The 12,750-nt window shown below is 51.0% G+C and overlaps 2 protein-coding genes and 1 pseudogene across 7 annotated transcripts in view; 2 read left to right on the forward strand and 1 right to left on the reverse strand.

The window, feature by feature from the left end:
* Rpap1 (RNA polymerase II associated protein 1) overlaps positions 1 to 3,077 on the forward strand; it is a 29,784-nt gene extending 26,707 nt beyond the window's left edge. Inside the window, exons 21-24 of the mRNA XM_023712624.1 lie at positions 6 to 122; positions 2,190 to 2,366; positions 2,486 to 2,545; positions 2,628 to 3,077. Coding sequence (XP_023568392.1) covers positions 6 to 122; positions 2,190 to 2,366; positions 2,486 to 2,545; positions 2,628 to 2,777 — 504 coding nt within the window. The 3' untranslated portion in view covers positions 2,778 to 3,077. The remainder of the gene's footprint in view (positions 1 to 5; positions 123 to 2,189; positions 2,367 to 2,485; positions 2,546 to 2,627) is intronic.
* Positions 3,078 to 4,451: 1,374 nt separating this feature from the next.
* LOC111815764 lies at positions 4,452 to 4,854 on the reverse strand (annotated as a pseudogene).
* A 1,103-nt stretch (positions 4,855 to 5,957) lies between these two features.
* The window catches only part of Ltk (leukocyte receptor tyrosine kinase), a 9,749-nt gene continuing 2,956 nt past the window's right edge, over positions 5,958 to 12,750 (forward strand). For 3 of the 6 annotated variants that reach the window (XM_023711360.1, XM_023711381.1, XM_023711389.1), the window contains exons 1-11: positions 6,214 to 6,344; positions 7,121 to 7,269; positions 7,363 to 7,534; positions 7,918 to 8,068; positions 8,166 to 8,312; positions 8,501 to 8,657; positions 8,739 to 8,921; positions 11,064 to 11,162; positions 11,574 to 11,726; positions 12,120 to 12,215; positions 12,447 to 12,636. In XM_023711360.1, the coding sequence (XP_023567128.1) occupies positions 6,307 to 6,344; positions 7,121 to 7,269; positions 7,363 to 7,534; positions 7,918 to 8,068; positions 8,166 to 8,312; positions 8,501 to 8,657; positions 8,739 to 8,921; positions 11,064 to 11,162; positions 11,574 to 11,726; positions 12,120 to 12,215; positions 12,447 to 12,636 (1,535 nt within the window). In that variant the 5' untranslated portion in view covers positions 6,214 to 6,306. Of the gene's footprint in view, positions 6,021 to 6,213; positions 6,345 to 7,120; positions 7,270 to 7,362; positions 7,535 to 7,917; positions 8,069 to 8,165; positions 8,313 to 8,500; positions 8,658 to 8,738; positions 8,922 to 11,063; positions 11,163 to 11,573; positions 11,727 to 12,119; positions 12,216 to 12,446; positions 12,637 to 12,750 lie in introns of those variants that run through there. The other 3 variants (XM_023711364.1, XM_023711370.1, XM_023711390.1) reach the window with 3 other exon arrangements.

Raw genomic sequence — 12,750 nt, forward strand, 5'->3', positions numbered from 1 at the left:
ACCATCTCTTTGGGGCTCTGGTCCTCCTTCCCCTGCAGCGTCGGTTCAGTGTCACCCTGCGCCTTGCCCTCTTTGGGGACCATGTGGGAGCTCTGCGAGCTCTGGGTGTTCCTCTGACCAAGGTACCTCAGCCCAGCAGGACCTACCCTCTAGTGGGGATCCCCAAGGGCGGGGAGCTCTGCTGGGCCTCAGGCTCCTCATCTTACTTCTTGGGGGACTTAAGGGGTTAGGAGAATCCATGTAAAGGATTTTTTTTTTTTTTTTTTTTTTGGCGGAACTGGGGATTGAACTCAGATCCTTGCGTTTGCCAGTCAAGCGCTTATCTACTGAGCCATCTCCCCAAGATTTAAATGGTCTGGTATATAGTATTTTGATTTCTTTTTCTTTTCTACAGTATAGAGGGTTGAATCCAGGGCCTTCACACCAAACTACATTCTCAGCTCTCTTCATTACTTTTTATTATTAACAAGGTCTATAAGATGCTACAGTGTAGATTAAGAGATTTTTTCTAAGCTAGGCATGGTGGTGCATGGCTTCATAACCCCAGTCTGGATTGGAAGATATGAGTGCAAGCCCCATCTGGGCAGTTTAACAAAAGCTTGTCTCGGGATATAAAAAAAGCCTTGGAATGTAGCTTGCTGTGAAGGCCTTCAGCTCAATTCCCAGTACCAAAGGAAAAAAAGATAACTTCAAGCCTTGATGATTTACCAGCTTAGCAAGATCTTGGCTCAAAAGTATAAAAGAACTGGGCAGGCATGGTGGCATAGCCTGTAATTCTACCACTCAGGAGGCTGAGGCTGGAAGATTGCCTTGAGTTTGAGGCCACCTTTGGCTGCATAGTAAGTTCAAAGTCAGCCTGAACTACACAGTGAGAACACGTCTTAAAAAAAAAAGCAAAATAAAAAAGGGCTGGGAATAGGAGATACAGCATAGTGTAGAGGACCTGGTTTAATCCCCTATACTGAGAGAGGGAAGAAGAAATTACAAATTGTAAAGTCACTATATTTTTTTCTTTTTTTTTTTAAATACTTTATTTATTTATTTATTTATTTTGTGTGTGTGTGGCCAGTTCAGCCCACCAGGGGGCGGGGCTGGCTGGCATGTGGTGCTGGGGGATTGAACCCTGGTCCCTGTGTTTTGCTTAGCTTAGCTTGTTCTAAGTAGGTGCTTTAGACCACTGAGCCATCTCACCAGTCCCTATATTTTTTTCTTAAGACTAGATTTTTTTTTTCCTTATAATCCTGGAGAATTTAAAAGAGCTGTTTACATTATATAAATATATGTACATACATTATATAAGTATATCTTATAAAAAGAGAACTAAAAAGAAAAAATATTTTTAGGAAGTAAAAAGAAAATAATCTTGCTGAGTATAGTGGTGCATGCCTGTAATCCCTACGGGGGGGGGGGGGGGGCTGAAGTAGGATCACTGTGAGTTCAAGACCAGCCTGGGCTACAGAGTGAGCTCAAGGCAGCCTGAACGGCATAGCGAGACTGCATCTCAGGAAAGGAAAAAAACATTATGTTGGGGGCCTGCCCAATAGCTCAGCTGTTTAAATGCCTGCGGAAACAAAGCCCTCAAGCTCAAGCTTCTGTGGTTCGAACACAGATAGTCAAGACAAACCACAAATGCCCTAAAGGCATTTTGGGCGTCCAAAAAACAAAACAAAACAAAACATTATGTTGCAGCTGGCTACAGGGACACATGCTTATAATCTAAGCATTTGGGAGGCTGAGACAGGTGGATTATAAATTCCAGTCCAGCCTTGGCAATATATCAAAATCCTGTCTCAATAAATAAATAAAATATTACATTGTAGTATACTCCTGCAATCCCAGCTACTATGGAGGCTGAGGCAGGAGGATCACAAGTTCAAGGCCCGCTGAAACAACGGAGATGTAAATGTAAAAAACAGTTTAAGGATAAGCACTATTTATTTAGCATGCACAAGGCCTGACTTTGACCCCCAGTGCTGAGAAAATTTTTTTATTAAGTTTATTAAGTATAAAGCAATAAGGATTCTCACGAGCTCTTTGGTCTGCTTGCCCTTATCCACCTGCTAGAGAAGGGTGGATGTCTGTTGTATGGACAGACCTGATCTCTGCCCTCACATGACCATCCGATGTCTGCCTTGTTACCCAGTGATGCACACACTGCCCTTCAACACGTGTCACTTCTTCTGTCACAGCTGCCTGTGCCCCTGGAGTACTACACAAGGCCTCCTGAAGATAACCTGGCCCTGCTTCGGCTCTACTTCCGGGTGCTGGTCACTGGTGCACTCCATCCGCAGTGGTGCCCTGTGCTCTATGCTGTGGCTGTGGCTCATGTCAATAGCTTCATATTCTCCCAGGACCCAAAGAGCTCAGTAAGTTCCACTTCTAGTGACTAGGCTGCTTCAGGGCCAACTGGGAGAGGTGAGGTCAGGAGAAGCCAGTGGTGGTGCCAGTCCTGGGCTTAGCATCACCTATCCCATTGTGCTCCTAGGATGAGATGAAGACTGTCCGAAGGAGCATGCTACAGAAAACATGGCTGCTGACAGATGAGGTAGGCAAGGGCCTAAAAGGACTTGGAAGGCGGAGACCGTAGTCTCGTTCCCCATCTCATAAACTTTCTTCCTTCTCTGCAGGGTCTCCGACAGCATCTCCTCTATTATAAGCTTCCCAGTTCCAGCCTCCCAGAAGGCTTTGAGCTATATTCCCAGTTGCCCCCACTGCGGCAGCAGTACCTCCAGACACTGGCTTCAGGGGTGCTGCAGGATGGAGCAACAGAAACCTAGAGTCTCAGACTGTGGGTGGAGAGATGGATTCCTTCCCCAGCCACGCCAGAGGACATCACATCCTAGGGGCGGCCAAGCACAAAGGAGCAAGACTTGCCTGGAAAGAGCACACTGCTAGAGCTCTTATGGAACATAGCCTTTCTTTTCCAACCTGATACGTAGAGCTCAGGATCTGAGGATTGCTCTGCTACATGACTATGCTTCTTACCCACCCCTAACCCCCATCCTGGGCCAGGGGATATGGATGTTATGCTGCACACTGAAAGATTCTTTTTAGTTTCCCAGTGATTTGCATTGACTTTGTTTTTATTTTGATTTGTTTGTTTGGTTTTTTTCTGAGAGAGGGTCCAGCTGCGTAGTTCAGGTTGACCTTGAGCTCACTGTGTTAGTAACACACACTGCCCTGGAACTTGCAGCATACTGCCTCAGCCTCTTAAGTGCTGGGATTACAGGAGATCACTGCCATTCTTAGCCAGATTGATTTTAGTCATGTTTGTTCAGAATTGGTTGGAGGGGTAGATTATCCCAAGGAGCGTGGACATCCTCCATGAGGCAGCATCTGTGGTTCTGTTAGCACTACCTATGCCCCTGAGACAGGAAGTCATCAGACAACAAGGTGGTACAGAACTGCAGTAGCACCAGTCCACTGTAGGACCAGGTCTGGCTGGAAGGAGTAGACTAGAGCATTAACTGGTTCACCTCTTCATCCTGCTAGAATTTCTAGATCTTCCTTTTGTCCAAAAGGAAAGTTCCAAATTCTGACACTTAGGCTTACATTGTCATTGCCATGTAGTGTTACCAGTGTTCTATCTGCAAAGTGAGTGCAGGGTGCCAGGCCCAGCTCTGTTAGTAGAGCCCATCCCCAGAGATGGAGTTGATGAATATAGAACTGTCCAATGGATTTTATTAAGCAGTTACTATATCTGCATTTCTCAAGTTCACATGACAAAAATCACTTGTAAACGTTAAAATATTGCTGGACACTACCACCAGAGTTTCAGTCAGTACATCTGTTGGGTTTTTTTTTTTTCTTTGTATTTAGGACAGGGTGCACAGGGTCTCACTGCATATATCAGTCTTGTGATCCTCCTGTTACAGCCTCCCAAGTGCTGGGATTACAGGTGTGCTACCATGCCCAGTCTTTATCCTTCACAGCGCCCCGGGGGTGGGGCCAACACAGCAGGCCAGGGGCTGGAACTCCAGGCCCCTACAGGCATTTTAATCTGCTGAGCTTTTTTTTTTTTTTTTTTTTTTTTGGCGGAACCAGGGATTGAACTCAGGTCCTTGTCCTTGCCTGGCAAGCGCTTATTCTACTGAGCCATCTCCCCGGCCCCTGCTGAGCTATTTGGTTGGCCCTCTGGTGTGTTGTTTTTTGAGACAGGCTGTCACTATATAGTTCAGACTGCCCTTAACTCATGTCAGTTCTTCCTCGGCCTCATGAGTGCTGTGAGTCAGAGCATCTGAAACCAGGCCAAGAATTTCCATTTCTAAAGAGTTCCCAGGTGTTACTGGTGTTGCTATCCTGAACAACCACAATTTGAGAATCCAGTTCACTCGGACCTTGTGAAGTGTCCACCTCATAGTGGAATGTCTGCCATTAACTAGGCCATGACTTCCAGGTTTTTTGTTTTTTGTGGTTTTACTGAAGCACAAATAAACATGCACACAGGCCGTCTATTCATTTTCTTCACTGCGCGGCCTAGCATTGGGATTGGTGAATGCGATGGCTAGCTAGGCTGCTCTTTCCACGATGGCCTTGCAGTTCTTAGAGGAGACATGAGCAATCTCTGCAGTAAGACGTGTTGCACATCAGCAGCACCTCCAGCTCCTTAACATTGTGTACCAGGAACTTCCGGAAGCCACTGGGCAGCATGTGCTTTGTCTTTTTATTATTCCTGTAATCTATGTTGGGCATCAAGATCTGGTCCTTGAACCTTCTCAGCACCCTGTTGTTGATGCCTCTGGGTTTCTGCCAGTTGTGCTTAATTTTGACATACTGGTCTGACTGGTACCAGATGAACATCTTGGTCCTCTTTTTGATGATCTTAGGCTTCATGAGGGCTCTGAGGGCTGCCATGGCTGCCACCTTTGTAGGCTGGTGGTGAGGAAGAGTTGGGTTTTTTTTTTTGGTGGTACCGGGGATTGAACTCAGGATCTTGTGTTTGCCAGGCAAGCACTTATTACACTGAGCTATCTCTCAGTACTAGGGATTGAACCCAGAGGGTGCTGAGCTGCATCCTGTCTCTTTATTTTGAAACAAGAGTCTGGCTAAATTGGCCAGCCTGCACACACACACACACAATAAATAAATGTAATAAATAAAAAATAAATAAATATTTAAAAAAAAATAAAAAAAAAAATAAATTGGCCAGCCTGTTCTTGAATTTAGAATCCTCATGCCTCAGCCTCTCCAGATAGCTTTGATTACAGGTGTTTGCACCATGCTTGGTCCACCTAGCATTATTTACTCAGATTCTATCAACTAATAACTTGTTTTCAGGTGTCTCATTAAACAAGTGTCAACTCTTAAAGTTAGTACTTGGGGGGGGGGGATACTGAGGCTCGAACTCAAGACCTTGCAGTTGCCAGGCAGGCACTTATGCCACTGAGCTACCTCTCTGGCCCAGAGTCAGTACTTTCAAGCCAGGCAGGGTAAAGCATACCAGTAATCCCAGCAGTCATGGAGCCTGTGGCAAAAAGTTCAAGCCCAGCCTAGAAAACTCAGTGAGTTAGCAAGACCTTGTCTCAATTTAAAATAAACAAAAAGGGCAGGAACAGTTCAGTGCAAAGACCCAGGATTCACTCCCCAATGTGTGTGTGGGGTGGAGTATTTTAAATAAAAGTTCGAGGACCCAAAACACAAAGGGGGCAAATTGGTTCTTCCAGTTGCCTGGGTGCAGTTTCTCTCCTTGGATTTCACAAGTGGTAGGGCACCATCTCAGCAGTGACCTGTTCTGCCTTGTACCTCAGCCGTGACCAGGTGTGCTAGCACTAGTGCCCAGCTCTCCTGACCTGCTCATCACAGTTCATTGTTCATGACATTAGCAGAACAGTGTGAAAACATTTCTCAGGGCGTCCTAGAGATTCCCCTGCGGCCATACCAGCACTAAAAGGACTAGTACTTTCCATACATGATCACACTCCACCACCACGGAGGAGGCATACTATCTCCTGGCCCAAGAAACCAAGAACGGCCAAGGATGGAGCTGGCCACTTTCCAGGGTGCTGCCTCAAACGAGTATGGTATGGGAACCTCAACTCCTAGGCTCGATCATATCTTGGGGCAGTTAGTGGCAGAAATGAGGGCTAGAGCTAGTGTCTGGCGTGGGGCCCAGCGGTAAAGCCCGGGACGCTCCCTGCCGCATGCCCCGCCCCTTCCTCCTAACTCACCGGGGTCTGAGTGGGCGTGGCCGGACTGGCTTTAGGTACCCAGGACACCTCGCGGACCGCTAGGCGCTCTCGTGAGCTAGCTGCTTTAGAGGGCTGCGGTGGTCTGAGCGGGCAGCCTCTGCCAGGCGCCGAAGGGGCGATGGGCCTCTCTGGCCGGCTGTTGCTGTGGCTCGGAGCTTTGGGTAAGTGCGCGCGAGGGGGGGGGGGGGGGGGGGGGGGGGGGGGGGGGGGGGGGGGGGGGTCTGGCGGAGCCTGTCAGCCGGAGGAGCTTCCTAGAGTTCGGAACGTCAGCGGCGACAGAACAGGTCGCCAGAGTGTCTCTGGCAGCTTCCGACCTTCGCAGCCCACACTCTCTAATCTGTGTTTGTAGGGTGTAAATCGAAGAATTTACGGGGCGTGGCCCTTCGAAATTGGAGCGTGCAGTTTGAAAAGGAGGGACACGCTCTGGGGTCCCTGGCCTACCTTGGGAGGGGCGACAGCACAACCCGGGTCCGGACAGTCTCCAGGCGGTTCAGGGGCTGGGCAACTTGGCCAGGTGTCAGCCGGGGCTTCAGCGACTGCGTTGAGCGGCGAGGGCCTTCCGCGTTCGAGTGGGCGCTGGCTGCAGGATCTTAGGGGTGTGGCTGCGAGTAGCAGGGGCTAGCAGTTAGGGTGTTTTTTGTTTTGGTTTCTGGTACTGAGGATTGAACCCAGAACCTTAGCATTAAGTTCCATCACTCTGGTTGTTGTTGTTAATTTTGAGACAGGGTTTCACTGTCACTACATTGCCCACACCGGCCCTGAATTTCTATCTGCCTCAGCCTCCCAGAGTGCTGGGATTACAGCGGTGCACCACGCCTAGCTCGGTTTTGGTTGTTGTTGGTTTTTTTTGGGGGGGGGTCTCTTTTACTTGCCTCCCGCCCCACCATTTAACTCCTGCACCCTCTCCCAATTCCTCTGTCTCCCTGCCACTTTTCAGGGATCATTCTGTGCTCCAGCTCAGGGATCCAAGGGCCTTTTCTTCCATCCTCGCCCCCTCTGCTGTTAGGTCCCAGCCCCTGGGACCCAAAAGTTACGGCTCTGCCTAGTGGACTAGAGCCCGGGTACTCTCCAGGTCCTCTAGGTGAGTTCTGGGCTCCTTCCCTTTCTTTTGCTCACTATCCCCAGACCCCCAGGCCTGGCCAGGAACCATCCTTTCCTTCCTCCCTGCCCCCAGGCACTGAAGGGCCTTGGCGGTTCTCCACCTGCGGTGCCAGTGGCCCTCAGGGGCCCACACAAGCACAGTGCGACAGGGCGTACACGGGGAACAGCGTGGTGGTGTCGGTGGGGGACTCCGGTCCGCTTCGAGGCGTGCAGCTGTGGCGGGCGCCAAGCACAGGGCATTATCTGTGAGTACCTGGCCAGGTGGTGGCGGTGACCTGCCGTCCGAGGTCCTGCAGTAGGAAAGGCAGGACACGTGCCCGCCACATCGAGTCTTGGCGCATTCCCAGAGTCCTTGAGTGTCCCTCCTTCAGTGGGACCACGGCAAGGGCGGCGACAGTCACCGAGCTCACGGTGGCCTGGAGCCTGTGACCAGGGCAGCACCAAAGGGTGTATGAACTTCCATTAGCACCCTTGGAATCTCAAACCTAATGGCTTTGGTGGGCAAACCTATTTTCCCCATAACTTCAGCTTCGCTTACAAATCTCTAAGGCTCTCGGGCAAAAATTTGTGGGGCTGGCAGGTCACCGACCTGTGTCCAGGGCGGGGACCCTGCACCCTCTCTCGGCAGGATCTCAGCCTACGGAGCTGCGGGCGGCAAAGGCGCCCAGAGCCACCTGCCGCGGGCGCGCGGTGTCTTCGTGTCAGCGGTCTTTTCCTTTGGTCGTGGGGAGACGCTGTTCATCCTGGTGGGACAGCAGGGGGCGGACGCCTGCCCGGGGGTGAGTGGCTCAGCGGGCGCCGGGGGATTGGATGGGGCTGGGAGCCCGCGCAGCCCGCTGAGGCCTGGACCGTGCCAGTTTTGCCCGGTGCCCGCAGGGAAGCCCGGAAAGTCAGCTCGTGTGCCTCGGAGAGTTGGGGCTGGCCGAAGAGCAAGCAGCGACAGAGGCGACCGACAGCAGCCCGGGGTCGCACCGCTGGGCGGGCGGGGGCGGCGGGGGCGGGGGCGCCACCTATGTCTTCCGGGTAGGTTCTGCCCGCGCCGCGGCGCGCACTCCGCCCGCGCTCTTGGGGTTCCCCGTCCCCGCCCGCGTCCCTAGGGTCCCTCCGCCCCAAGGTCCTCCATCCCGGCTCTGCCTGCAGCCCCGGGATCCCTCCGTCGCCGTCTTTCCGTGGCTGCCAGAGAGCACCCCTGAACTCCACCTTTCCCACAGCTGCGCGCCGGCCAGCTGGAGCCCTTGCTGGTGGCGGCCGGAGGTGGCGGTCGCGCCTACCTGAGGCGGCAGGTCGGCGGCCGCCCCCAGGCCGCCCCCGAGAGACTAGAGAACCGTATGGAGGCGCCCGGGAACAGCGGCAGAGGCGGAGCGGCAGGTCAGGCCGTGGGGACCACGTGCGACCTGGGCGGGTGCAGGGTCCCCTGCGCCTGGTCTGCCTGCCTCTGTCGCTCCGCAGGTGGCGGAGGCGGCTGGGCGTCGCGGGCTCCTTCCCTGCAGGCCGGCCGCTCACTGCACGAAGGAGCCGAGGGTGGCCAGGGCTGTGCGGAAGCCTGGGCCACGCTTGCCTGGGCCGCGGCCGGAGGCTTCGGGGGCGGCGGCGGGGCCTGCACTGCCGGCGGTGGAGGCGGCGGCTACCGGGGTAGGTGCGCCCTCGGATGAACAGCCCTGAGGGTGAGCAGAGGTCAGAGGTTTGAGGACAGGTGGGAAACAGAGCAGGAGCTCTTCCTAAAGGTCAAGTCAGTCGTGAAGTCTACTGGCTTTTTTTTTTTTTTTTTCTTTTTTGTATCAGGAATCGAACTCAGGACCATGCACTTGCCTGGTAGGCATTGTGTGGCTGAACTATATCTCTGGTTCCACCCTGGATTGTTTTCCATCACAAGCTTGCACTTCATTCTGCAGCAGTGGGAAAAATTTAGAGCTGACAAGGGTAGTACTGATAGTTTAAGTTGGTACTTCTCAATGTGGGGCGCCTGAACTACTGAAGTCAATGAACTACATAAGTCAATTTATGAATGTCAGTCTGAGGAGGAGAGGTTGGGAGATACCCATTTGGAGCACACAAAATTTCATTTAGGAAGAAACATTTCAAGAAGTCTAAAGTACATCGTAATGATTAGGGTTAATAACAGCATACTCTTGAAAATGAGCAAGAGAGTGTATTTTAGGTGTTTTCACTACAAGAATTTGTGAACTGAACATGATGGTGCACATCTGTTATCTCAGCACTCCGGGAGGCTAAAGGAGAATAAAAAGTTTAATTCCAGATTAGGCAAATTAGTGATTTTGGGGCCGGGGAGATAGTTCAGTAGAGTAAGTGTTTGCCTGGCAAGCTCAAGGGCCTGAGTTCAATCCCCGGTTCCAGGGGAGATAAATTAGTGATTTTGACTCTCTCTCAAAATTTTAAAAATAAGCTCCTGCTTAGGCAAAGCACAGGGATCCAGTTCAATGGCAGGCATGCTGTTGGCCCCGCCCCCCGGGCATGCTGAAATGAGATTGAGACTGGGCATGGTGGTGCGCACCTGTAGTCCCAGCACTTGGGAGGCTGAAAACAGTATCACTATGAATCTGATCTGTGTAGTGAGACTCTGTACACCCTGTACATTAAAAATAATTAAAAATAGGTTGGTCTGTAAGTTAGTGAGAAGACCCTGTGTTGAACTCAACTCCAGTAACCTCCCAAAAAAGTGGTATAGATTGATTTGCTCAGATCTGTTGTTACATAGCTTGTATTATTTTGTATCATTACTCAAAATAAATACCTACATATTGTCAATTAAAAAGTAGTTATTGGGGCTGGTGAGATGGCTCAGTGGTCTAAAGCACCTACTTAGAACAAGCTTAGCAAAGCCCAGGGACCGCGGTTCAATCCCCCAGCACCACATGCCAGCCAGCCCCGCCCCCTGGTGGGCTGAGCTGGCCACACACACACATAAATAAATAAATGAAATTAAAAAAAAAAAGTAGTTATTGAGTATCTTGTACTCTGAGTAACTAATTTAAAGATAACTATATGTGATGTATTAACCATTATTACCTTCCTATTGCCTTTTGAATTTTTTCCTCTTTAAAATACAAAAAAAAAAAAAAAAACCACCTACAAAAAGGCTGGGAATGTAGCTCAGTACAGAGGCCCTTGGTTTAATTCTTAGACTCTCCAATAATATTTTAAAATAAATATAAAGTCTTAGAGGCCAGGGAGATAGCTCAGTGGATTAAGTGCTTGCCTGTCAAGCTCAAGGTCCTGAGTTCAATCTCTGCTACCATCCCCCCCCCAAAAAAAACTCTTAGCTGTTTCCAATCTACTGAATTGAAAATTCCAGGGGAGGGTCCTAGCCATCTGTTTTTATTAGTCTTGTAGGGGACCCTAAAGTGGTCCAGAATTGAGAGCCACATGTGAAGAGAAACAGCCTTTGCATCTGTTTGGGCTGTGCAGTTTGGAAGCATTTTACACACATCATCTCCATTCTCAGAGAAATGGAATGTGTGTGCGCTGGGTTTTCCCTTTTCCTAGCCAAGGACTTGGACCTGGAAAGTTCAGGTATGAGTGTCCAGGCAGCATGTACCAGCCGCCAGGTTCTAACTGATTCATCCTGTCCAGATCTCACAGTGTCCACTGTGAGCATGTGGCACCTGTATAGCAATGCCAGAGTAGGGAAGGCCACACAGGGAGAGGCAGGCTTCCTCACGCTTCCTAAACTAGCGCCCAAACTGTGAAGCAGCTATTCCCCCATCTTATCCCCACTCCATCTTGTGTTAAACCCTCTATCACTCAATTTTCCAGGAGGTGATGCTTCATCAACTGACATCTTCTGGGCTGATGGGGAAGATGGGGTGTCCTTTGTACACCCCAGCAGTGAGCTCTACCTGCAGCCTCTGGCAGGTACCAGCCCTACCTCCACCTTTCAGTTTGCTTGGTGTGGTCCTTCTCATGCCTGCAACATGCCTACTTCCATGGCAGCCACTGAACCGCACTTTCGGCTGCCTGGCTCTTATGAAGTTCAGGAACATTTGGGAAGGCGACTTTGGATACCAGTGTGGGACATTCAGGAGTGTTTGTCAAGTGTCTCCTTGACGTGGAATCTCTTCAAATACCTGAAGGCTCAGTGGTTCCAGAAGGGGGATGTCTGGACACTAGTCACCAGGTTTTCCAATTATCCTGTGTCCCTGGCACTGCTTGCCCCCAGCTCCTAAGCTAGGATTAACCATGTAGCTAGAAGAGGCACGCGTGTCTCATACCCACCCCTACTTCTCGTCCCCCAGAGTCCCACCTTGTCGGTTGTTTTATTCACAGTCATGGAGAGCCATGGAGAAGTGGAGATTCGAAGACATCCCAACTGCAGTCATTGCCCTTTGAAAGACTGCCAGTGGCAGGCAGAGCTCCAGCTGGCTGCGTGTGTGTGCCCAGAGGGCATGAAACTAGCTGTGGATAACATTACTTGTACCGGTAGTTCTTATCTTTGCCTGGGCTCGGACTCCTGGGTCACAGGCTGTGGGGAGCCATGGGCACTGGGAAACATGTACAGAGGCCTGCTGTATGCCAGGCACTGTTGGGTGCTGGGCAGGGGGTTGGAAGTACATTGGCACACACTCGGCCTTCAAGGAGCATGCAGGCTAGTGTGGGAGGTGAGACAAGTATTTAGATGTAGATGTATAGATACATACTAAAAATGGCAGTTGCTATGGGAGATACCAAGTGTTTAGGGGTTCTAGGGAGAGATTGCTTTTTATCTAGGATAATTGGGGTGGCATTTGGGTGTAACAGAGCTGAGTCTCCAGGGCTGTTTAAGACTAGAGGGACAGAGGGGAGTTGTGCTCTAGAAGTGTCTCTTTCCCTTAGATCTGCCCAGGCCCCCGAGCCCTGTGGTTCTGATGGTGGCTGTGATAGCGACCTTGACACTGACGCTCCTCATGGCTTGTGGGGCCCTGATCCTAGGTATGGAACATCCACCAGGCTTGGCTAATTCGAGACTACCCTTCTCCCACCGAGCTGCAGTAGGCTTCTGTGGGGTTCTGGGGAGGTGCGATGGACACGGAGCAGAGGCAGAAAATTCGAGGAGTGGGAGTAACTGGGAGGCCCGCGGAACAGGCATCTGGACAGGTACCCGGAAGCAGGAGGAGAGCAGCCCGATGGACAGGACAGGGTATTTGTTCTTCCCACTCCCAGTGAGCCAGAAGAAGTGGCAGGGCCTGTGGGGGACAAGGCTTCCTGACACTGAGCTTGAGCTGAGCAAACTTCGAACCTGTGCCCTCAGGACGGCCCTCAATTCCTATTACTGCCAGGTGGGGCTTAGTCCGGCCCAGTCCTGGCCTTTTGGACTCCCAGAGGTTTCCCCAGCCAATGTCACTCTGCTCAGGTGAGTCTTCTACCTCTTCTGAGAACCTTAGCATTGTGAATCCCCACCCCTATCCTTGTCCTGCACTGTGGGGCCCAGTGACCATCCAAGTCAGACCCTTTGTGTTAGGGAGGT

Source organism: Octodon degus, unplaced genomic scaffold (assembly GCF_000260255.1).
Source record: "Octodon degus isolate 3935 unplaced genomic scaffold, OctDeg1.0 scaffold00002, whole genome shotgun sequence".
Lineage (NCBI taxonomy): Eukaryota > Metazoa > Chordata > Mammalia > Rodentia > Octodontidae > Octodon > Octodon degus.